The following is a 27,159-nucleotide window of genomic DNA, read 5'->3' on the forward strand; positions in this document are numbered from 1 at the left end:
CAAAAATAGAAATATAAAAGTTAGATAAAATTGAAATGGTTGTACATGTTATTTCAATGAAAGACATTACTATATACGCAAGGCATTTTCTACTAGAGAAAGACACATCAAAACTCTACAATTCAATGCATTGTATAAAAATGAATTAAAGTGTATTCACCTTTACCATCGATATTATATATTTTTCATATTAATAACCACCAATGCCCTTCTTCCACGAAAATACATTCATTTGGTACCCCATCATTATTTAGCAAGAATCGGCCCTATAACCGACATAGGAACATGGAACATTAAATAAGGCAAGTCAAGGTAAATGTTCATTTGCTACCACATATGATACCACGAATAATGGAAACAACACCAATTGACATCAAAAGTGTCATTATCCTTGATTTAAAAAAAAAATCTTTTATTTTATTTCAGTCAGATCCAAAATTAAGTGTGGCTTTAGACTCATAGTTTAATCAGCAAAACTAGTGCCGTTAAATGTAGTCAGTAACATATATGGGACAACATACCTTACACAGACTTGCCCTAATGTACAATGCAACATATCAAGAACCAAATGTGTACCTCCGCATTTTGCAGAAGACCTGATCAAAAACACAATAAGGCATATGTTTCTTCATTTCTTTGGCCTCAATGAAATAGGCGAATGTGGTAGAAGTTACCTACTCTACACCCGCTTTTTAAAGATGTTTAAATATAACAAATAATAAATGAAAATAATAGTTATTACGTTATTTGGGATATGATATTACACCAAGTTGCATGTACAAGTATGTATACTTATGACCGAACTAATAATGAGATGCATATAGAATAGTTTTAGACAAAGAATATGAACTTCTGATTCCACCATACACTCATTGCAGTTCGTCTTGCACCTGTGTATTAGTTTCCACAAAAGAAATCTCCAGAATAAATATTGATGACGTAGAATGCTTGACGCATTACGTCACATACGTCAGTAATCTAATCCGTCAAAATACGGGACGGATGCCTCATATGACGTAGGCCGTAATTGTTGCACAGGTGGCGTCATTTCAATTGATTACGCTATTCAAGCACACGAAGAAAAAATTGTATGTGTGCTAGTAATTTAACTGTGTTTATACTGCTCATTTTACTTCAACTATTTTTGTTAAATGTCACATAGTAAGGAAGGTATGGGAATATTTAGAAAAGAAATTGTACGAAAGATGTAAATTTTTGTTGAAATTAACTATCGAAAATGTTCTTTTTGGAATCACACCCAATATATTCAATAAAGGGATAGTTGAGTTTTGTTGCAGAGGGTGCTACACATAATAATTTTTGTGTTATAATTTCTTGTTATGTGAATTTCTTGCTATGTGAAATTATGAGGAAATTGGCTGGAATTCGCCTTATACCACAACAAGTTTTAAACGAGGTAAAGATTTATTCATCTTTTGTGTGAATATGAAGCAAAATTCATTTGAAAGATGTTGGTAAGGTTTCAATGGTCCTTTTGATTAAAGCTGATAAAATGTTTAATCAGTTGTATGTGATGCGGTGGCGGTCGGCATTCAGTGGCTGCACTCTTGAACTTGAAAGGCGAGAGCTGCAGTGGAGTTACCGAGCCAGAACAAAAGGGTTACTGCAACCGGGGGGGGGGGGTGTTTCACAAAGATCCTAAGTCGAACTTAACTCTAAGTTGGACTTAAATATTATGGAGAGCCATTTGTAACCTTATAATGAAATATATTCAAAAGCAAAAATTCAAGTATTTTAGAATTTTCATAATTTCCACATAAAGAAAATGAAATCTCCCATGATAATAGAAAATATGAATGATTTGAATCAACATTTTATGCCTTTTAAAATAACTTTTACAAAATATTGTCAATGATGCAAATGGCTCTCCATAATTGTTAAGTCCAACTTGGAGATAAGTTCAACTTAGGATCTTTGTGAAACATCCCCCCCCCCCCCGGATCTATTGTTCTGGCTTGTTGGGTTTTGGAGTGTGGTCGGTGGATGCTGGCTGGCACTGTGATGTACAGTAATGGCATCTTACCTGAGGTCCTCTTTCAATCTTTTTATTGAACAGATGTGAGTTTACAGTCAGTGGAATATGCACAGTAAGTGTCATATATTAACCTGCAATTGCTACTCTCCACCCAGGTGTTAAATGGGTACCCCGTAGGATGCGACCGTCATTGTTGGTCAAACAGTTTTTGAGCGTCATGTAACGCCTGGGTGGAATGCTCCCCGGGGAGTGGGCAAGCACTGAATCCAATGACCGGGGTAATAGTATATTTGTAAAGCACTTAGAGACATTTTTATTAAGCGCTATATAAAAATTAAATATTATTAATATCTATTATTATTATTTCCATGTTCGATGTTGCATCCAGTTATTGTTACTATCAATCAATAGCTGGTGTTATGAAGACATATGTATAATGCAATATTATGCAATAAAATGCCCTACTGTGGGTGAAGAAACAAAAATTATTTTTAAAACAGGAACATGTGTTCTTCGATGCAATGTAGACCACCCATGCTCATGCTGCTGATCGAAGGGACCAAATTCTTCGAATCTTCTGTTGTCGGCCATCATTGGTGAGAAGGGTTTGGGCGCAAAACTGATGAATCTTTCGGTCTAGTCTTCCTGCTCCTGACCATCATTTACCCTACTATATGCACCATTTATATACCATTCCATCCACATAAATTATTGTAGAAAGGCTGGTAGTCCTTTAAACGGCAAACCCTAGAACACCATTTACGTCTTACTCAAGATTTCTTGACGTAACAACGCGTCACTTTTCGTCCTATCTTTGGGCACCTCCAGAATCTCTTCGGAACCTTTTCGTCGGTCTTTGGATGCGTCACTCCCGCATTTCCCTACGTGCATCTTGAGTACGCCATGCTGGTGCATCTGGAAGAGGAGTCGAAACTCATCGTCCATGTTGTGAGATCGAGTGAAGGGTTCATCGTTGAAGTAGTGGCAAGGTTGTTCCTTGAGTTTGTCCTCGCTGACGCTGACAGGGAAAGGCCAGAAGCCGTAGAGATGGACCTCCTTGCACATCTGTAAGGCTACGTGGGTGATGTAAAAACCTGTCGAAATGGAAAAAGAAAAAGCAATCAGTCATCACGTTGAATAACGCAGAAAGCTGGTGTAGGTATTTGTAATTGTGAGAAGAAAAGAAACAGACATTCCGTTGAATTTCGTAGACACATGATTCTGAAAAAGTAGTCTTCAGACACACCATTTGAGTTTTGTGAGACAAATTTAAGATAACGGCGCCCATACAAGAAGCCACCATCAAGAATTACATAATCATATCCTCAGACAACGCATTTTACGCAGTCCTTATAGTACCTTTATACGCCATGATATAGATTAGTTCATGATCTCATCTTTATGAAAACCAATACTCTCACACCCTGTTGCATTCGCGTGATGTATATGCAAATTCCAAAAGAAGCTTACATATAGTTGTAACAACTAAATTATTCACACTGAATGAATGGTGGTGATGGTTATTTTACCTGATTGCTAAGAAAGGCATTAAAATGCTTTTAAGTAAGCAACCAGACGGCTGACTGCTTTAGGTCCTCTCCGAGGGACCTGATAATGAGGATTAATGCCTTACCAAAGGGCACTAGCACATCGCCTTGGTTTCGAACCTGGGTCACCGGGTTACGAGACCACTGCTCTACCGACTGAGCTATCGCACCTACACTCTTACAAAGTTGTGTAAATTTTCAAAAAGGTGACACATTAAAGCTTACATTTAAAGTATTCAACAAATGCCCTATTTCAACCTGTCCACCTTTCATTGATGAGTGTCGTAAAAACACAAAAACATCCAATTCTACAAGAGTTATGAATAATTAAGTTGTTAAATGTACATAAATGATCCCATGTCGGAAAGACCTTTGGCAAGCTTTAAATAACAGTTGTAAGTTTGAGATGCACAGTTCATTTTTGAAGAGGGATTTATAAAAAAAAAATATTTAAGAAAATTATCTAGTTACTTTGGCAGCGCGGCTATAACAGGGTAATGTGTGTAACTGAGTGCCATGAGCGTTAGAACCTGGTGGATACCGGCGCTATATAAATATCCATATTATTATTATCTTACCCGACGACAGGAGTTTGGTGTGGTTCCGCTCTCGCCAGAAGTTCAGAATCTTCACGAAATGATCTGGATTGGCGAGCACGGCGGTGGGACTGCTGATGTTGAAGTTATGGAATGCTTTGAGGCATATCTCGTTGAGATGGTACGCAGCAAAGCAAGGTAGCCAGATGTAGCCGTTGTATTCTGTGACGTTCCCTAGAAAGTCGTACATATCTTGAGTTGTTTTGAGTTCTCCGAACCTGAGTGTAAAAAGATCGAGATCAGTAAAAACAAAATATATACATTTAAAATATTCTATGCATAGTTGAGGCGTGAAGAAGAACAATGAAACAAACAGCGGATATTGGATGATAGGGTAACTTTGGCGTGTCATGGTTTTGAAAAAAGTGAGTAATGTAATAAATAATTTTTCGCGTTGAAATAGTAAATTATCAAATCTATTTTCACTTATTTTTCAAATACTATCTTTTTATCTTTTCGTTTCAACATTTATTTAAAAAAAGGATATAATTCACAAAAAATATTTGAACATTATCTCTGAAACTACCACTAACAGCTATTGTAGTATGAATTCAAACGCCAGACTCAATTTATGTTCATTCTATTTATTTACGGTCCTATATCTATCTAAAACAGGTTGCATGTACATGTATGATTTTTAAATCTCTTGATAAATTATGTCTGCTGCGTGATGAATTGCGGGTTAACAGCCAAAGCCATGTGTTATCCATGCACTGCAATGCTGAACAGAAGTCGTTTATGCTAAAATATAAGCAATTCATTGGATTTCTTTCTTACCTTTTGTGGAAAATACTTGGGTTCATGGTTGTGAGATTACTTTTCGAGCCTGCATCTTTTCTGAATGGTGCAATGGGAGCTATATTGCATCTGTGATAAAGAAATGATAGAATGAGTTGCAGTATTTGTCAAAACAGTGCTCACTAATGCAATGTGAGTGGTAGTCAAAAGCTAAACTATAATACACGTGGTAGGATTTCTTCCACTTCCTTGCATTTCCCCGAGAGCTCCCGAGTCTTTTAGATACGGGTAAAACATGTTTAAAATGTAGGGTTATGTATTTAAAGAAGAAACCACAAGTTTGTCAGAAGTATGATTGTGGAAATAGGAATACAACTTGACAAATTAGCGTTTTAAGGAGAAGAATTAAAGGCAATTTCTGACTCCTATGCTTAATACATGTACAGTAGGTGATATTTTGTTTAATTTCTTGATTTAAAAAAATAATAATAATAATAATAATACGCCCTCTTCGGTAAAATTGGAGAAAAATATCGTGGAGGTAAAAAATAGGATTTCTGTAATTTGCTGCGATTAAAAGTGAAAAATATTTTTTTTAAAGAGTGGGGGCCTATATGATCATAAATGTTTTCACCCGGATGTGACCCGTAGAGAGTGACTCCGTTCTGGTTATTAGAAATGCAGAAGACATGTCAAAGTTTACTTACCTAAATGTAAAATCCGATTTGTCTATATCGTCACCGCACTGGCTGTCGAGTAATATTCCACTATTACCTACTACACTGCATCTATCGTATAACTTTTCCCTGAATGGTGAGATCTGTATTGAGGAAGAGTCAAAAAGTCGTACTCATCAGAGAAGTTGGGTGGGTAAGGAGAAGGGTGTGGGGCGTTAGGGGTGTCGTGTGAGGTGAGGAGAAGCAGTGGTGATAAGGGGTGTCACCTCATTCATGATGATAATAACTGACTAAAATTATGTTCATATATTTACCCAGCAGTATAATTATTACTCTTCCTGCGGGCCCTGCCATTTTTTCTGCCCCAGCTTATCATGTGCCCAGTAAAGCACCTATGTCAAGCGGGACAAAGTGTGGGGCAAACCTGGTCCAAGTATGCAAACACCGGGCAAAGACCGAACCAAAGATCCCTCGTATTAGAATCAAGAGGCTTCACCAATATACTATACATGTGTACCAAGTTTTGAAAAAATGTGTGAACGAGACAGTGACATACTGCATAACCTAAACATGACTTTTTATAGGCATTACAATGGACGTGTTTTTTGCCTTTGTGATCTTGTTTGTTAGTCCACAAACGAAGTGTGAGGTTCGCCAAATGATATGTGGCGGGAAAGCCCCTCCCCCCCCCCTTCCCACCACATATCATTTGGCGAGATGGATGTCATATGAGACAAAATGTCATCGAGATAGATGTGAGTAGGAGTAAGTCAAAATTTGAGTTGTCTCCCCTATTCTCTCTCTCTCTCTCTCTCTCTCTCCCTCTATCTCCCCTCTCTCTCTCTCTCTCTCTCTCTCGCTCCCTCCCCCTCTCTCTCTCTCTCCCCCTCTTTATCTCCCCGACATTTTTCTATTTTTCCTTCCCTAAAGATAATTGTGGAGCGCCAGGAATGTCGAGTCTGACATATGAGCGCTAAACAAGAACCCTCTATTATTTTATTATGTATAATTATCATGAATATTGTAGCGGTGTTGTGGGCGGTCTTCTCGACCACAAATAACATTACCAGTCGGCTCGAAACTCGGGACGATGGCATGCACGACGGTGTGACTCGATACTTCTTAAAATAAAAGTCCACATATTGGCCATTTGGTGTCCCTTTATATGTATTGATTATGAAATATAAGTGGACATCAAACGCATATTTACTTGGTCTGATACAAGCCTGTAACAAGTATTGCAAATTGATACAATGATTATCATTAGATATACTGAAATCTTAGATTTGGTCGATAACAAAAAGGACAAAACAACGTGGACAAGCCAATGCAGATAAACACGAATACACGTTAACGCTGCATCCCTCCCCCCCCCACCCCCCCCCCCCCCACCAAAAATACTACTCTTCCACCCATCAAAAAGGTGTAAGTAAAAGTAGTTGAGTGGTACATAATCTTATTTAAATATGCTCCAAAAGTGTATTGTCATGCAAGACAGTGTATAAAAAGACGACAACAAAATCATACATTTTACGACCTTTCGCCCACTTAATAGGCGTCGCTAATAACCTTTTTTGTGTTTAATCTTAAAGGCACTCAGGCTTGGAGATTCAGACGTACTTGATTAATCATATACAAAGGACGCCCTGACATTTCGCCCACCTATATGCGTCACTGGATCCTTCTTTGTGGGGGGGGGGGGGTGTAATGGCACCAAACATACGTTGCGCCTTCTTGCAACGCCCTACCATGGCGTATTCAGAAAGACAGTAGTGACACATGGTCTAAGTTTAAATCATGTTGCTCCACATAGTTCTCTCCTACGTACAATCTCTATGAGAGGGAACTATTTGAAACTTCATTAACATGACAGACCAATCAGAAGCAACTTCCGGAGACCTAACTATCTCTCTCTCTCTCTCTCTCTCTCTCAAGTAGCTATGCAACCTACACTTGTTGATCTAGGGTACGATTTAAGTTGATATTTGTCTCGAAAGACCTATAAAAACCACGTGCAAGATGGCCTTGCAGAACAGAAGGTTCCCGGGCGTCAGTAGACCTTCAATGTTTCTTGCAGTATGTTTACAGTACCCCTTATTCTTACCAATGAGACCGACACCAGACCGAAAACAGACCAAACAAAAATTGCATTTCGACGCAAGAATCGGACGGTTTGGAGTCGGTTTAGAGGTGGGTACGGATGTATACCATTGTACCATGCCCATGGACCTACTAAGTGGACCTATGGTTGTACTATACCTAAGCTCTCTTATGTAACGATCCTTCCACCTTTTATAATGTTTTTATCCTTTTTTCGGTGGCTGAGGGAAACAGAGCTTACACGATTCAACTTCAATAGATTATTGGTCCGAGCATCGGTTCAATGATTCCATTTTCCTTTAATCCCATTCCAAGACAAGATTGATCTAAACAACTTTCTTTCGAGATTATAAGGCGTGTAGTGGTCATGCAATTGCCTTTTGAAAGAAATGGTATGAAGGGTCTGGGCAGCAATTTGGAAAAACTTTACGTAAGAAACATTGTATGGAGTGAGGCTTTTGTTTAAATCAAATGTAAGCTGAAACATGTAAACTATTTTAAGAATACACTAGACAAGTACTGGTCTAAAAGCCAGGATCTTGTCTATGAGCCTGTATTATCTTTATAAGCTGATACTTGACATTGCAAGTTTGCACACATGTTTGCCCCCCCCCCCCCCCCCCCCCCCCCCCCACTTCGGGGTCGGAATGACCGCGTGCGTGTTACCAAAATGTCTGGTAAAAAGGGGTACTTTTCACGCACCAAAGTCCGGCTCGTACATTCACAAAATTGACTTTACACACCGGGCTTAGGTGGTGTTTTCAAGAGGAGGAAACACGCATATGCGTACCCTAAATAACACTGAGTTGGGGAGGGGGGGGGGGCGGGGCCCTTTCCCACTTATTTAATTTGAGAAGACAAGGATAACGTTTAACCACTGGAGACTACATATTCGATCGATAAACAGGCATATAGTCCTTTAGCATCGCTGGATTAAAGTAAAGGAAAGTAAGGATGTTGACCGAATCTATGCCTCGAAATTACATACATACATCATACACTCAGTCTGTGAAAGACACTGTGAATGGTCTGGTCTGAAAGCAATTTTCGAAAGCAATTTATAATAATTGAGGTATAAAATGAAGTTTCGGTATGATAACAAAAAAGATTTATCTTGCTGGAAATGCCACGCATTGCACACAATACATTGTGAAACAACTGTTTGAATGGTTTCGAAGTAATTGCATTGATAATGCATTGTATGAGAACTAGAATGTATGATACTGTGAAGTTTAGGATGATCTAAATGAGAATACATAATCCATAGACGAAAGACTTCATGCATGGCTAATTGTCAACCAAACGGAATAAGATACTATGTCCCTTTTGCAGCCAACATCAAATTATGTAGAACTTTGCAGGAATTATTAATATGTCATGTATGTCATATCTGTGAAATTTAAACGTTAGCAGTGTCCTAATATTCAAATTATGCAAAAAAAAACTTTTACTTGCTAGACTTCATTGTCAGACACTATTGAGTGACTGACTGGCTTTTTTTTCTTCTTTGGAAATTACATACACAAAATGAGCTGTAAAGGGTAAATGAGCATTTGCCTACATCAATAACCCATTTTTTGTAATGGCCAAAATTAAACTGATTGAATCTTTGCGCAGCATAAGAAGTACGACCATTAGGTACAATGGTCTAAAAATCAGACTATTACTTTCTGGCGATTCAACAACTAATATAGTCGTTATTTTCCCAGACATTTTCAAGCTCCCATTTTGTTTAGGGAAGTTCTCAATTAGTATTATCTTTCAATTGCCTTTGGAATTTAACCTTTTCATTTTTGGGGCCTGAAAATGGGACATAGTACCTTGAATTCTTTTGTAAACTCTGTAAGTTGTTTCGGCAGGCAGCCAGTGAAAACGAATTCGTTTAATACATGAAAATGCAAGCATTGCTTTCATCAAACAGAATTGTATTATTCCTAGCTCATTTTTCCTGATTGACGTGTCATATGAAAGGGCAGAAAATGAACTTTCTAGACACGTGATTTTCTCTTTGAAAATCTGATACCGTCAGCCAAATGACTTTTTGGCTCTCTTTGTTCAAATTGATTTCAACCACTCATGCGTGAAATATGCATCATATGAGTTGCATCAAATGAAAGAGGGGCATCTAAGCTTTACAAATAATTAAGTTATGATAAAACATCGATAATTCTCGGTTTCGTTTTTTTCTGGGACGCACTAATAGCATTTTGGTTGTTAATAGATACTGCCACAGCCAACTTCTGTCCTACATACAGTGCACATTATGGAACATATATGTACACAACTTATGGCAGTCTCAGTATAAGATGAATACCAGATGAGACCAAACACGGTTATACTATAATTGGGGCTTGAAGTTTTCATTTTCACATAGGTGTACCCAACCATCTTGCATAATATCCATGAGTAGCGCCAATACGTGGACAAATAAAAGAATAATGAAATCGTTGTAGATATTGACCATCGTAAACCAGTTTTAATTTTCCTCTGGTAAACGGATATGTGTTTCAAGTTCAACCATCACTGACTATTTGAACCAAAACACAGCTGCTACATGTAGATGTTTGATTGCCATTGTCTCCGGCATGCGGCAATTGCATGACAATGTCGAATTTTTAGACCAGTTATTCACCAAGATAATTTCTATACAGCGGCTCGAATATCACGTGTCCCGTTTTTTATTGTGTCATTTTGGAATCGCGAGATAATGTTCTGAACAACATGCGGAGAGCCCAGATGGAAAGGCAGGATACATTTTTTAATAAAGCCATCTGTTCCCACAGAAATAGACAATGGGATTGAACATCAGTAACCGCAACACATACAAGGGCAAATTCAAATGGAATTGGTCGATTACAATCTATGCACACGTTATGTATATATTTGTGTCATGGTAAAAATGAAGAATCGAAGAAGTTGTTTGTTTGTGGGGGGGGGGGGGCATGTTTTACCTCAATGTGATATTGTTGATGGCTCTTTCTTAAATTGAGTTGAAATTTATTTATGAAATAATAATAATAATAATAATAATACTCAGTTTTTAAATAGCGCTTATTAGAATCACTAAGCGCTACCAATGAGCGAAATAAATATGGTTAGGTCATAACACAAAGCAACAGACTGCTATGTTCATAAGATAGGCATGGCGTAATTCAAGATTCAAGATTTAAGATTTATTTATTTCTTTCCGCTTGCATCAAAACATTACATTCATGAACAGTAACAAAAAGTTCATCGTCAACTAGAATAAATAAATTAACAATATAACAGTTATAAAGACTTTAACAAATGTGGAAAACAAAACATTCTGAAACAAAACATAAATAGTGTGATTACTCACCTCTGGTAATTTTCCGAAAAGGCCATCGTTCATGTGGTAGCGATAATAACTGTCGGTTTTAACCAACGCCTTAGGAAAGATATAATAATCCAAAGTCGAGTTCGATGCGCTACTGGTTTGTGATATCACAAAATCCGCTGCGTCAATATTTGAATGATTCCGAAGCTCGTAACTATAGATGAAAAAAAAAAGATATAACGCGTATCAAATATAAGCTCGTTACTATAGATGGAAAAATAAGATATAATATTTATCAAATATGGTTCATCTTTCAAATCTTTAAAATGATGAGTATATATGAAGATAATTGATAAGAATAATAAAAATGATAATGTTGATTATAATGATAGTATTAATTGGTGGTAATAATAATAATGATTAAAAAAATGAATAACAAGTGATGAGATGGAGAAAAATAAGCAAATGAAGAAGAAGGATGAGGAGAAAAAGAAGATGAAGAAGAAGAAAAAGGAGAAAAAGAAGAATGAAAGTAAGAGGAAGGAGAAGAAGAACGAAAAGGAGGAGAAGAAGAAGAAGAAGAAGAAGAAAAAGGAGAAGAAGAAGGGTTTTTTCTATATCTTTATAGTGCCGGTTTATCCGCCAGCTCAAATTAGTTAAACTTTACTACTGCTCGTAATATACACAGTTGAAATAGTATCAAAGATTCAATTACGAACATTTCGCCATGTTCAATCAACATTACATCACAATAAATAAAGGCCTTGTGTCTGCGCGCGCAGCTGTTTTGCGCCGTTTGACCCGGGAAGCAGATGGGGATTCCCCTTTTCTCTCCTCCAGGTGCTGGAGAGACATCCTGGAGATTTGTCTCGAGCGCTATTGGAAGGAATCCTTGTAAAGAGCTGTTCAGATGAAGCATGAAAACATTTCAACACCTTTGGTTTTCTTCCACTGTACACAATTCTGCTCATGTTTCAATATGATAATATGCTCAACTCTTCAGTATTTTGAACTGAATTCAGCAAGAAAATTATTTTTTGCCAGGCATTATTTTGTGCACGACGAATATTTCGCTGTCGTTGCTCCCGTTACCATGCCAAAATCAGGTTTGCAATTTAATATTAACCAAACAATACAACAATAATATTATTACTGCTATTTGTGGTATCACTGTTTTTCTCTCTCTCTCTCTCTCTCTCTCTTTACCTCTTCCGATTGACTTTAATCATTATTCCATTTCAGATGCGCAATATGCCTGTCTCCATTACAAGCGCAACGAAAAAATAAATTGTATATTTTGTTTTCCTTTTTTTTATGCGATCGCGAGTCCATTAGTTCATAATTTAATTTATTTCAAAACAATAATAAATAATCAAGAGTGTGTGAGTAGGTAATAAAAATTGATGAGGCAAACCGGCAACACCATTAAGGAATTGTAATGACTCTGACGTTATAAAAGCAAATTGAAACAGAGTGGAGGGACCCAACAGGAAAACAGAGAAATAGTCGCTGGTGCGTTGGCACCCTATGTACGGAAGATTGCCTGTAAAAATGCCACGTAATTTTTCATTTTTTATTTTATATGAAAATCATGGACAATAAAATCAACTCCCCCCCCCCCCCCCCCCACTCAACATTAGCATTCAACTTATTCCCGGAAAAAGGAACTATGTTATTTAGCCACGAAGATGAAATATGAGCAGAGAGAAAATGAAAAATGAAAAATGAAAATGAAAATGGTACTGGTTGGTATTTTTCCGATGGTGACGTCTGAGAGAAAAAAATGAGTCCCAATCATGTCTATTGTAGATGGATCAGCTGGATTGCGATTCAAATACATTATTCAGGACATGACTTATTTTAAGGGTTGATATGGTCACAGGTCGTTCTTCAAATTGGCAACAATATTTTGCTTGTATTTTCACACTGTCCGACCAAAATAAAATGTCTCTGAAAACAATATGGCCCGAATGGCCCGAATTCACAAAGGTTTGTCGACAAACCTCCTTTTGTTTTTTTACAAACCAGGTTTGTAAAAAAACGCGTCAAAACGCGTCATATGAGTACATAAACCTTGGTTTGTCGACAAATCTTCTTTGTGAATTCGGGCCTATGCGTGGGTAGAAACTCTGTCGAAAAGTTGGTAAAAAGGGTCATCTTTGATCGAAAAACAATGATTTTTAACGTCTCAACATGTTGCCAGTCTAAGGATTTTAAAGCTTATTTTCCTATTTAAATTTCCTGGCATAAAACGTTATAGTATGTGGTCATGCAATTGCCTTTTCTACTCATGCAAATGTTCTATATTTTTAAGGCTTTGAATCAAAAGTTATTGAGCCAAACCACAATATGTGGATTGAGTGTTTTGAACATTGACAGGGAGTGGGAATGAGGACCTAAAATATATATCAAGATTTTACCTCATTCGTCGTAGATTTCTTTTGTTCATTGTCCATTCAGATGTTAATATTCTCTGATAAAGGTATACTCTTTCAGCCTCGGCCCGTCGAAAATGCCATAATTTCTTTGTAAAAAGATGAATCCTGTTGGGGGAAAAAAAAAATCAGTTTACTCTTGAAATCAAAGTCAATAAAAGACCAACATCATGCATATCTCATCGTATTGCAACTCCTTGTATCTGTATTGTGCATACATTATAGCGATTATTTTCATTATCAATTCGATTCATTTCAGTTCAAAGTTATATTTACTTTCTTCCAATTCGTTTGTGTTTTATATTGACAAAATACTCGAGTATTTAGTGTATACATTGCGACGTGAATACATTTGAAGTAAAATGACATGGTCTGCGCGAAGAGAAGAAAATATTTATACAGAATGATATTGTAAACTTTGAGAAATTTCAGGAATGTTTTGGCTTGCACCCAGTAGATACAAGATCGAGCACGCAATCTAAACCTACTGGGTAAAAGCTAGTTTTTCCCTCTTTATTATTGATGCTGGAAAAATAATCAGTCTCAAAATAACCACAAAGGATAACATTGTGTGTGTTGCTATAAACACTCAATTTGTTTGTTTTGTGGTATCAATATGAATACTGTGGGGCGTTTATTCTTCTTCCCAAGGATAATATTTGTTGGAGATTTCGCTTTTTCACCCAATTGTCTACGACATGTATAGTTCGCAACTAAGGAGTACTCAAGAGGCATTCTTCACATTAAGGGCTGTATAAGTATTACAAGAGGAAATGAATTCCGGAATGCTGTCCTTGAAACCTGAGTTAATATTGCTGGTTCATTCTCTCGTTGCACTTACAGGCTTGGATAGCTCAGGATAAGATTGATATACACTATAACAAATAGTAATACTTAAGCATTGGGAATGCATGACTGAAACTACTTGGAACGATAAAAAATCCCCTTCTTCGACAATAATTTTCAGAACTATAAATACTTACTCGTCTGTTTCGTTTTCTCTTATGTCAAACTTCTTCACGTCGAATTGTTGCATCAGTTTAGATCTAACTGCTTCTCTTCTGTCAATCTCCCTTCTCCTAAAAGTACAAAGCATTAAAGATAGAATAATATTATGTTAGTAAAGAAACAAGGCTCCAAACGGCCTCTATTCGGGGGGGGGGGGGAGCACACGTTCCTTTAAAAAATTGTCATGATGGAACTTCTCCTGAAAACATTGAAAAACTCCCCCCCCCCCAAACAAAAACAAAAATTGTGGGAGGGTGTTAAATTATAATGTATGGAGAATATTGTTTAGGCTCTATAGGACCATGTAAGTGACTGTGTAGGCAACCTTAATGAAAACAAATTCTCGCTTGTACGCTACGATTCCCCACGTATAAATGAAATGAATGAAAAATACATTATTATCTAATATGATGATCTTTTAAAAATTCTTGACCTGATGACAAATCTATCTTGGCAATTAACTGAGGATCGACGTGATTATGTTCTATCTACACTGGTGTACCAATGTGTTCACGGTCTTGCCCCCATCCCGTTTATGCAATCAGATTGAAATTTATTTCGGTAGACATGGACTGAATACGGGTAATGCTAATTCCCTGTTGTACATGTGCCACTTTAACCAAATATTCAACTCTATTGTCAGTCTTTAAAATATGACGTGCTAAAGTATGGAATCTATCACACAATAACTTTCAAAATGCCCCATATACGTAGTCCCATATACACCTTTCTTTATACTTTACCAAGACTGGGCCAAATTTCTTATGATTTTGATGACTCCAGAACCTTGCATTACACACCAATACTTATATGATACACTATCATTTTTTTCTGATCGATTCCACACCGTTCCTTTCACAATACAATTGCATGACCAGAACTCAACTTTGTCTTTCAATAAGGACATTGTCTAGTGGTAACCCTTATAAAAAAGTACCATGGTAACCATGTTTTTTTTGTCCAAATTATCATCCACCATGGTAACTATGGTTTTAAACAATGATAAACATAGCTATGTATTTTATTGTTTGGTACCATGATCACCATGGTTACCACTGTGGATGGTAATTTGGACAAAAAACATGGTTACCATGGTAACATGGTACTTTTTTGTAAGGGAAGGACTCGTTTCGTTGTGGCTGCAATATCCCAGGTTTGAATCCTGGTCCCGGCAAATTTTCCTGACGAATTAAATTTACGAGATTGTTCTTTTGAGGCAACATAAACGTCAATCCAACCCGTAATTATAACCCCAAAATATAATCTCTACGCTCAATTCTTTTCAAAATAGAAAATGGAATACTGTCCTACTTTTGAGAATACAGACTACGATAACAAAACATTGTCAGTGATACGTTATGACAAAGCATTCTTTTAATGGAGGTGTTTTTTCTTCTTCTTCTTACAGATGCACCCCCTGGAGTTAGAAATGTTGATACCTAATAATCATGTGCTTACGATTAAATCAATATGAATCTTTGGTGTATTTGGTAAGCCTTTCAACCGTGATACATCATTGACAGCTACTACATGTATGTAGTAGTGAAACTTCGTGGGTACAAATTTGCGTCACTCGTCCGCATTTCATTATAAAAGAAGAAAGCATTCAGCTATAAAACCGTGACAAAGAATGATACATGCAGAGCTGCCAACCTCAACTGAACAAAAATCCTATTATTCCCCCCCCCCCAAAAACAAAAAATATATAATTATAATAATCCTATTTTCAAAATAAAATCCCTATTTTTGATCTCAGTGCGGAAATGCGTATTTTTTTATTTATTTTTTTTTATTTATTTTTTATTTTTTTTTTATTTTTTATTTATTTATTTATTTATTATTATTATTATTATTTTTTTTTTTTGGGGGGGGGGTTCCATTTTGCATAAGTTCCTACATAAAGGAAGAATTTTTTTAATGGACGAATGGTTGAATAAGCGTGATTTCGTCATGACTGATATGTTCGATGCACCAATGAACGTTCCCAAATTGCCGATGTGAGACGCTTGTAGGATACTTTACAAGACAGAATGGGCCAATTGCCACTGCCATTGAATTGGCACAAAAACACACACACCCACACACACAAAAAAATATTTTTTGAGGAAAAATCGTACGAAATACGATAAAATCGTACTGGTTGGCAGCTCTGTACATGTAATGAATACTGTTGATAATGATGATGATGATAATAATAATAATAATAGTAACATTAATAATTATGATAATGATAATAATGATGATGATAATAATGAAACAAATATTAATAATAAAAGATACATGTAATAACAATAATATTTCCAAATTCTACGCAATCGTACGTTTTCAATAGTGTTGGAAGTCCATTTATTTATTCTATTTTCTTATATCATTCCATTATGTAAAAACGATTTATATCCGTGTTTCCATATGAATATGTCTTTGTACATTTGCTACTGTGTATGTTCTATTGTATAGTTTTCATGTGCTTATGTAATGCCAACAACTGAATTTCCAAATGGATCAATAAAATTAATCTTAATCTGAATCTGAAAACGGAAATTTAACGTTTATTAATACCATCTTCTATTCAAATCAATATGATATCAGAGCTCTATATTCGACAGCTGCAAAGTTGAACTCTGTTATTGAGAATGCATGTTTGCTTTTTAGTAACGGTTGATAAAAGTATATCAATAGAGTTGTGAAGACGATTGTATAGCCAGTCCCTTTGTAATGGTAATTCAGCAACAGATCTGCGCAAAAATTGACAATGTTTTCCCCTTTTCTTTCGGTTTCGAGGACAGAATATCGTATTCAAGTCTGGCATGCATCGTGACCTCAGAACCGAGTTATGCGTATATACAAAGGTACAAAGCCCATGGAAGCTAATTTTTGTTCTCCTGTTGCCTCTGACCTAAAAATGCTAACCTCAATCTTTTTGGCTTTAAACAATTTGCACTTACACAACAATCTTTTTAATTTGTTATAATAAAGGCCTTTTAGACATTGAATGGGATATTTTCATCAATATCTGTAAACAAATAATTTTGTTACCATTTTATGGCTTGGGGAAAAAAAAAATAAACAGTAATTGTTTTTGTTATGTTTAGACCTGTTGCTCAACTGCTGTAGCTCTATGATATATCAGTAAAATATTCTTTGGTACTGAGTTGTATTTTTTCCATAACATATCATGCCCTCAACTGAAACCGAATTTCGTGAATGCATTTAAACGTTCAAGAAAAACATTTACCTCCTAGCTATGCCAGCGCTAACACAAGTTTGGTTCCTGAAAATTGGATTGTGTTTTAACGGGGTATAATTATGTATAGATACACATACATAACAATTTTCACAGTACATTTATTAAAAACATGCACCCTAGAAAATAGTACGTGTACATTTCCTTAAAGCCCGTCTGTACTAGTTTGGCCAGGAGGGATTAGACCACCCAGCGTGGTCACTGACAGGTGGCTATCGCATCAACTCAGCTCTCAATTAACCTAAGAAAATGAGGATCATGGGGGACCAACGGGCACCGCTTAGGCATTGTTTTTGATATAGAGGGAGCAAGTATAGCTACAAGACAGTAGTACAGTGGGGCTTTAAAACAACCCCTTTGTAAAATGTTTTTATTTGTATGGTATTTCCCTCAAAATATTCTTGATCATTTTCTCTCATTTGACATACAATTCCCTCACTCCGTAAACCTTCTTCTATAAAGGAGTGCGTCATTCTGAGATTGACCGCGGACCGGTTCAATGCTAACACTTTTGTCGTGGGGGGGGGGGGGGGTGGCTAGGCCCACAACTGACCCGCGAGTATATAGCAACACATGTCACTTTTGTAATACTCTATAAATTGCAAATATTATTGGGCTTGCATATGCATAAAAGACATTCAAAGAGCCTATTTTACAAGCTAGAGCTCATTGACTCTGCATATTTGCCATACAGAAGACAAACATTACACAAATTTTTATATTGGACAAATAATTCGTCATGGTCACGGCCGAAGCTACGTTAGCTACCTACCAGTTACCGAAATGAAGTTTATTTCAAAGCATTGACATTCCATCGACAGGAAAAATTTACGGCGTCGAAAGCCCCCCCCCCCCCCCCCCCCCCAAAACCTTACGCTATTATCATATAGGATTATTATGGAGAAACTGCACTGTCAATTATAAATCTTGTGACTATTTTACACTTTATTTTCCAAGACACTGATTTCCTCATACATTGAACCAACATCATGTATTACACGTGTACACTTATATTCATTAGGGCTAACTTGTAATATAAGTACATTGTGATGGTACGTGCCCATTAATACTACCAGTTTATTACAAAGCTTTCCTGAGCACTGCCTTTTCAGATTGTGAGCTTGCTGCAAAATTAATAATGACACCCAAGATCCAATAGAGTATACATATTAATATAACCCGCTTTTTAAGCATTTATTTATTCAGTTTTCTTTTGAATACAGGGTGGTCCCTTCAGAGCCGCAAGACCTGCTTTTTATGCATTTATTTATGTATTTATTTATTCAGTTTTCTTTAAAATAGTGGGTAGTTCCTTCAAAGCCGCAAGGCTTGCTTTTCAAGGTAGCACTGTAGAGTGTAGTCAAGTGACCAAGTACATATGTTAACAATTACAACAACAAATTAAAAAAAACATATACATAATACACAGTTATTTACTAATAAATAATCGGGTAAATCACAGATTTAGTTTTACTAGAATTTTTCATGATGGTAAATTTCAAGGTAAATCATTTTATCAATGCATATCTAGGTTATTTTGTAGTGTTTGTTGAACATGAGTAAAATTACTCCCTTTTGAAAAGATGGCAGTTTCGTCAGCGTACAAAGATACTTTTTACATGTGTTTGAAATTAAGATAAAAGATGCTAACTACTAACGGTCCCATTATCGAGCCCTGGGGCACCCCTGTTTCAACAGGTTAAAACATCACTCATTACGCCCTGATTAAGCCCTTGATTGAACGGAGCCCTAAGTGTTGGCATTTTCTCTCTTTCTGAATGGAACGAAATTTGCTCTAGTTTGTTTTGATATATGCATGAATTGAATGTAAGGCATATAGTAAAGGACTTTGCCTAAATAATTTGAGATAATTGATGTCTAAAAGATTTATCATGTACTTACCGATCGCAATCGGCTTTACTCCCACACACGCTATGAGTGGTGGATCTGTGAGCATGTCTGATCATGAGAGGTATGTAGACTACGAGCATGAAAACGGCTACCACTGACATACAAAATAGAAGTCTCTGAGCTTTCCTGGTCAGCATACTGGACTGTATGGTGGAGACAGATACAAGAAGGAAGAGAGCGAGAGAGGGAGAGGGAATTGAGAAGGAGACAGAGAGACAGAAAAGAAAATGATTAAAAGAAAGAAATAAAGATAGAGAATGGGGTGGAGAGACAAATTAATAAATGTGTAATTTGAAATAATACTGGCGTAAAATGTTCATATATAATAATTCAATGCAATTCAATTTTATTTCTGTTTCCAAGAAAACATTACGAATCAATTATAATCGTTTACAGTGTACACAAAATAAGGAATACATATTGAAAACAGAGGGGTCCACTTAAAAGCAATGCTTGTACAATTGTGGACCACTCAAATGATAGAAAGGAAAAATGAGTAATTGAATTAACAAATTTAAATTACAAAAAGGAACTAGAAATAGGAAAACAGATTATGCCAACGGTGTCGAGAACGGGACAAGAGAGTACTTTACATGACACAGATAGGAGAACACGGTAAAAATACAAGAATTAGACAATGCCAGCAAAGAATTCAGAGATCGGGGTACAGATAATAATACAAAAAGGATGAACTGCATGAGGGGTCCAGAAGAAGATGAGGAGGGACCTTTGCGCATTAGTCTGGAGATATGCATGAGAGGGCACACTCTAATATAACAAATCACATTTTGAGTCAGCGGGTAGAGAATAACCTTGTTTTTAAAAAAAAATTAAAAAAAGTTTAAAAAGAACGAAAGAATAATTGGGTGATACAATTCAATGAGGTTCATAAGATTGTAATAAAAGCAATTTCGATTTGTTTTTCCTTAAAAATATTATTCGATGGAGCATTTTTTACTTAAAGAATAGCACAATTTGGGGCCTTTATATATATATATATATGTATATATATATATATATAAATATATTTTATGCTAAGAGGGTCCGCAATATAGTAAATGAAATTCTCCCGATTGTCTTGTTGGGTAAATACGGACTGGGGTATTTAAAAAAAAAAAAATCTTGAGAAACAGATGGCAACATATTATTTTTATAATTATACATGAAGTGACCTAATAGAAAAAAATGAAAGTCTATTACCTTATTTCATTTTCAAAAAATAAAAAGTCTGTTGGGAGCAAAAGGGGGAATTACAAGTAATCCGAATAATCTTTTTTTTTTTGTAATAGCACTTTGTGTGTGATGTGTGTTTGATACCCCAAACTAAGACACCATAATTCAAGTATGGGAGTATCAAAGAACTATAAAGCATGATTAATGAATTAAAAGAAAGATATGTCTTTACTTGATTGATAATACCAATATACCAAAAAATGAAATGCCTTCAGTTATTTTATTCGTACAACATTCAACTCGATCCCAACAGATATTTGGTTGCAATTTACGTCTGATGTATAATCTTCACAAACTCTTTACGCTACCGGAGATGATACGTGTACATAACCTCTTAAAGGTACTGTCCATTTGCAGCCAACATCAAATTCTGTAGAACTTTGCAGAAATTATGAATATGTCACGTACATGTATGTCCTATCTGCGAAATGTAAACGTTAGCAGTGTCCTAGTATTCAAATTATGCAAAGAAATCCGTTTACGTTCTAGACTTCACTGTCATACACTATTGAGTCACTGACTGACTTCTTTTTTTTCTTTGGTAATAACATATATACATGAAATGAGCTGTAAAGGGTACATGAGCATTTGTTTACATCAATAACCCACTTCTTGTAATGGCCAAAATTAAACTGATGAAATCTTTGCGCCGCACAAAACGTACACCATTCAGTACAAGGGTATGTAAATCAGAATCAGAAAGATTGCAATCCCTAAAATCGATGCGACAACTAACGGTCGTTATTTTCCCACAAAAAGACATTTTCAAGCCCTTTCCTTTTGAGTTCTAAAGTAGTATCTTTCAAATGCCGGTGGAATTTAGCCTTTTAACTTTTTTAAAGCCTGCAAATGGGACATAAAATGTAGTATCCAGTGAAGGTCTATCATTTTCAAGTACTCACAGGGTTTTGAACGCACCCGTTTTCTTCCCCGGCCTATGAGAATAAGTAGGACTTTAGTTTCTTGTACATACATGTATAAAGGTGTACGCCTATATACACCTACTACTCGTGAAAGTGTTACGGTATTTGCATGCCCTCATCTTATGGTCGGTTGAAAAGAATCGCTGACCCCCCTTTCAAAAATGGTCAGTGGTCTGGCTTTGTTGCAGCCGATACAAATGGCTGATTTTCATGTCATCACGAGAAAAAAAAATCTTTTGTTCCTTTATTTGAGAAACAAGCGTGATTCGCTCGCCTGTAATCTCCTTGGTATAAAACTGCAATAGTATCATTGCATGTACTGTGTATGCCCATGCACGTCCTACTCCTTTGCTCAATTATTGCATTATGAATGTGATCGAAACAACATTGAAGCATGTCAAGTAAAAATAGTGAAAGAGATGTTTACTCATGTGTGTTTACCATGTAATTGATATGAATTTGTGTAAAGGGAGTAGTGAGAACATGACGTGCTTTTGTATAGGATAAATCAAATAAAGATCTGATGAACCTCATTCTCTGTAATTTACTCGGCACACGTAAAAAGTGTTTAAAGGGAAAGTCCACCCCCAAAATAAGTTTGTTTCGATAGAGGCAGAATAATAAGAAAATCAGGTGAGTGAAAGTTTGAGCAAATTCTGAATGAAAATAAGAAAGTTATGAATTATTGAAGTTGTGATCAATCAAATACAAATTGGCAACTCTGTGACTTATTATACGAGCTCTCCTTCATTTGCTTTGTGCATAATATTCCATAAAATCATGTTTTCTTCGTTATTGATGATGGAATATATATTTGTTCCTTGCAGGGGGAGTATAGAAACATATTTGCAATTATTATATTTAGGGTGCATGTACGGTTGAAATTTTTCTTGAGGGAAAATGAAAATTTTAGATTTTTTTAGTACTGAGCAAATGGAAGTTGAGCTCGCATGATACGTCATAGAGTTGCCAATTTGTGTTTGATTGATCACAACTTCAAAAATCCTAACTTCCTTATTTTTAATCGGAATTTGCTCAAACTTTCACTGACGTGTTTCTCTCATTTTTCTACTCCTATTAAAATTAACTTAATTTCAGGGTGGACTTTCCCTTTAATATCGTCCGGACGATGACAATTCAGAAATTCCGAATTTTCTGGATCAACTTTAAATAACATATGTAGCTTATAAAGTTCCCCACTTGTTGAAAGATACCCCTCTACACCTCCCACACACATATATACACACAAACACACACGCACACACATAAAACACATATTTAATCAATTCAACACAAGATAATGTGAAACATTCTCCATATCTGCTATGAAGAGCAAGGTAGCCCGCAGTTCTACTGTCTACAGTCCTTGAAATGTGTGTGTGTGTGTGGGGGGGGGGGGGCATTCTTCTTTTCCCCACCCTGCTACGCTCGGGATAAAGAGAGATTCTTTGGTAATAGAGAATCGGTCATCCTTTGCGGGCCTCTTTTTTTATGAATACCAACCACAATAGAGAACCATGCTTAATCAACTCTGAACAATTACTGTATGGAACGTCATTATTCTGAGAACGGCATACGTCCCTTATATTCAGTGCCTGTGAGAGATACCACTCGAACACTCTATTAGAGTATACAGTGAAACATATAACTCGAGTTTTGTAAAATGCTACGTTCACGAAATGTACGTGTCTGAATACGCGCGCATGGAAAATTCGCGAAGTAAACATATTATTATTATATATTTTCTGAGTTATTATTATTGTTTGTATCATTATCATTATCGGTATTACTTTTTCTTTTAACATAATCATTCTAATCATTATTATCATCGTCCTCATTATTAGCTGACGGAACTTCATATATTCAGTACTTCTGTTCAATCTGCCACTATAACTTAATGGACGTCGAAGTTTGGCACAAAATAATCATCCAGATGGTATTCACAGCATTACGTTCTAAATTTAACATGTACATTGAAGCAATCTGAGCATACGTAATTTCATAATATAAATGTACATGTACACATGGCCAATTACCCAAGCCCTTTGTCATTGGTCTTTTGTTCAATTGTGATTGTCCATTTGGGAAGTATTGCGGACAGTCGCCATTTTTCAGGCGCGCGCTTACTAACCTAAACATCCTAATGTTGTGGAGGTTTCCTGATATTAAGGGTTCGAACCTCAGCCCGACACTAACGTCTTTAGGCAAGACATTAATCATTCTTTTGCCACTCTCCACCCAGGTGTAAATCTGGGGCAAATATATTTGACGGACTTTCAGGAACAACAACATTGAAGCTGTTGATGCTTCCCTGGGTAAACAACATTTTCATAACTATTATTATTTTTATCATTATTATCAATGTTATTATCATCATCATAATAATAATTACTATTCTTTCTCCTTTTCTTATTCTCCTACTTCGTCTGCTATAGCTTACTATATTACTACTGCTACTACTACTTTACTACTACTACTACTACTCCTTTACTACTACTACTACTACTACTTTACGACTACAACTACTACTACTTTACTACTACTACTACTACTTTACTACTACTACAACTACTACTACTACTACTACTACTACTACTACTACTACTACTACTACTACTTTACTACTACTACTACTACTACTAATACTTTACTACTACTACTACTACTACTACTTTACTACTTCTACTACTATTACTACTACTTTACTACTACAGTCAAACCTGTCTACAGCGACCACCCAAGGGAAACACAAAAAGTGGCCTTTGTAGACAGGTGGTCTTTGTAGACAGGTGGTCACTAAAGCAGGTTTGACTGTACTACAACTACTACTACTACTACTACTACTTTACTACTACTTTACTACTACTACTACTACTACTACTACTACTACTTTACTACTACTACTACTACTACTACTACTTCTACTACTACTACTACTACTACAACTACTACTACTTCTACTACTACTACTACTACTACTACTTTACTACTTCTACTACTACTACTACTACTACTTTACTACTTCTACTTCTACTACTACTACTACTACTACTACTACTGTTTCAGTCGCGGTACACGTGTCATACATGTACGGCAATATGTTAATCTACATTCACCACACTTCGCCTAAGTGTAGTGTAGTAAATTGGTTCAAGGTAGGGAGTTATTCCTCGAATGCTTTAAGCGACTTGGCATATGAGTGCATGCAGCTGGGCTAAAGCCATGAAAATCGGGATAGGTGGGCCATCCAGCATCCCTACCTGGGGGAGATAGGTGCTCAATCTCAATAAAAGCACATTAAGCTACATATTTAATTACCATTATTACATCATTAACTAATGTTCAATTTGTTGGTTTGGGCTATTGCAAACAAATTTGTGGCATGTTTATTTTAATAGGTTTTCAGCAAAATAGAGAGAGAATTGTAGAATATAACAGACATTCAAAGGAAAAAACGAGACAGGATTGCGAAGGTCGGAAAGATGAGGAAATAAAACTATGATCTCATGTCCTTAGATTGTAATAAATTCACTTTGGAAGTACCTGTTAAATATTCAGAGAAATGCCCATAATGACGTGTAGCTAAACTTTATGAGTCATTCCGTGATTTTCTGCCATAATCAACCTTATCCACAATAAACTAAATAATACGAAATTTCATTTTTCTGACGGACCGATTTTTTTTTTCCGTTGTGAATTATTCAACTTTTCACTCTCTATTTGTTGTCTTTGGATTAAAAAAAAAAAGTGATTGTATGTTCACAGTGTAACATTTTAAAGATTTGTTGTTGTTGAAATTTTGAGTTGACTAATATCCCCCTTCCCCATCCCATACTAAACACCATGCTACTTTAACGACGCTTCTGTTACTAGGACTTTACAATGTAATAGTAAATGTGTGTTAGGAACGACCCTGAACGTGAAAATATTACATTATTCAAATCTTTGTATCAACAAAATAAATGTAATTTTAATAAAAAACATTTTACGTTCCATGCAACTCTTGTCATCTCTTACTAAACAGGCATAATGTATATTCATTCCTTCATCATTTCCAATGTTTCATTCAACGTTGCTTTGTTTTTATGTACTGTAAAATAACATATTCAACTACCATGACTTTATGAATGCTTTTTTAGTTTTATGAAATGAAATATTATACTAGGCCTATATTGTAATATATACATATATATATATTTCCATTCCTTGATAACCACATTACAGGCAACCCATCATCATTATCACCAAACAGTTCATGCAAATCCTATATGTAAGTTTTTTTTATATTAAATTATGTCTTCATATTGTTATCTCCTCGTTGCCACTAAAAAATATAAATACACTTCATTCTCTGAATAATAGATTTTATTGTAAGCCGAATCAAGTATATCATGTTTGTAATATATCAAATACTATTATTATGAGCATGATCTGCACCGTATGGCAATGAGTATTATGACTTATGAGTAAATAAACTCATAAGTCACGATACTCTTTGTCATACGGTGCAAATCATGCTTATCATTTTCCGTCGTAATATACTGGCGTGCTCATCTTTTTAAAACAATTTCGAACAGATCTGGATGCATCAAAAGAGTAAAAATCACTTCAATGACGCAAAACATTCATATAAAGCACAAACTACGACGCAAAATGGCATTGCTATAATTATCTTCGGATTACGCGACAGTCTGAAATCGTGCTTATGGCGTGCTCATTTCTATGGCAAAGTTAAATACATTCTGTTTACAATTTAGAACAGATCTGAATGCATCAACAGAGGAAAATCATCATAGCAATGACGCAAAATATTCATATAATAGGCAAATAAAGCACAAAGTACGACGCAAAATGGCGTTGCGTATAATTACCTTCAGACTGTGAGACAGTCTGAGATATATGTTTCAATGCGGGAGAATAGTTACATACATTTGAATGAAAGTAGAAGAACGAAAGATTGATATCTGTATTATTTGCTTGTCTGAAGTGAAGAAGAAAAAAGAAAGAAAATATTTCGCTTTATTTTCGCCCATTTCATATCGAGGTGTGGTTCGATCAGTTCTTGTTGGCTTATTTGGTAACATGTAGATCACTACCATCGCTCCGAAGCGCTCCGAACGTGTATCAACGAGTAGACATACCGGTTTTATTATACGTTTCGATTTAGCCTGTATATATAGTCACATTGTAATGGGCAAATCGTCAACCATATATTCTCGTGCGCCCCCAAAAACAGACATTGGAAGAAGAAGAAAATGTTAAAAATGATGGACTTACCAGGCAATCTACATCCAAACTCGTATCGTGATATTCCAATGATCTCCCGCGCCGAGATGGCGTCTGGTATTGGTATTTGTACATCGCTTCGGAGTTGGTCTTTTGGTGGTATATTTCCACATATGCGTTCCGCAAGGAATGCCACCAGCGATTGAGAGAGAGGGAGAGAGAGAGAG

General features: G+C 36.1%; 1 protein-coding gene across 1 annotated transcript; it reads right to left on the minus strand.

The window, feature by feature from the left end:
- Window positions 1-1,933: 1,933 nt before the first annotated feature.
- LOC752217 (ST8 alpha-N-acetyl-neuraminide alpha-2,8-sialyltransferase 5) lies at window positions 1,934-27,159 on the minus strand. The gene is made up of 9 exons (XM_001177437.4): window positions 26,984-27,159; window positions 19,542-19,693; window positions 14,371-14,466; window positions 13,373-13,495; window positions 10,995-11,166; window positions 5,585-5,697; window positions 4,917-5,006; window positions 4,122-4,357; window positions 1,934-3,090 (listed from the first exon to the last, which is right to left on the minus strand). Exons 1-9 carry the CDS (start codon window positions 27,065-27,067, stop codon window positions 2,756-2,758), a joined length of 1,401 nt encoding a protein of 466 aa, XP_001177437.2. The 5' UTR covers window positions 27,068-27,159; the 3' UTR covers window positions 1,934-2,755.

This window comes from Strongylocentrotus purpuratus, unplaced genomic scaffold (genome assembly GCF_000002235.5).
Source record: "Strongylocentrotus purpuratus isolate Spur 01 unplaced genomic scaffold, Spur_5.0 spur5_contig_855, whole genome shotgun sequence".
In the NCBI taxonomy this organism is placed as follows: Eukaryota; Metazoa; Echinodermata; class Echinoidea; order Camarodonta; family Strongylocentrotidae; genus Strongylocentrotus; species Strongylocentrotus purpuratus.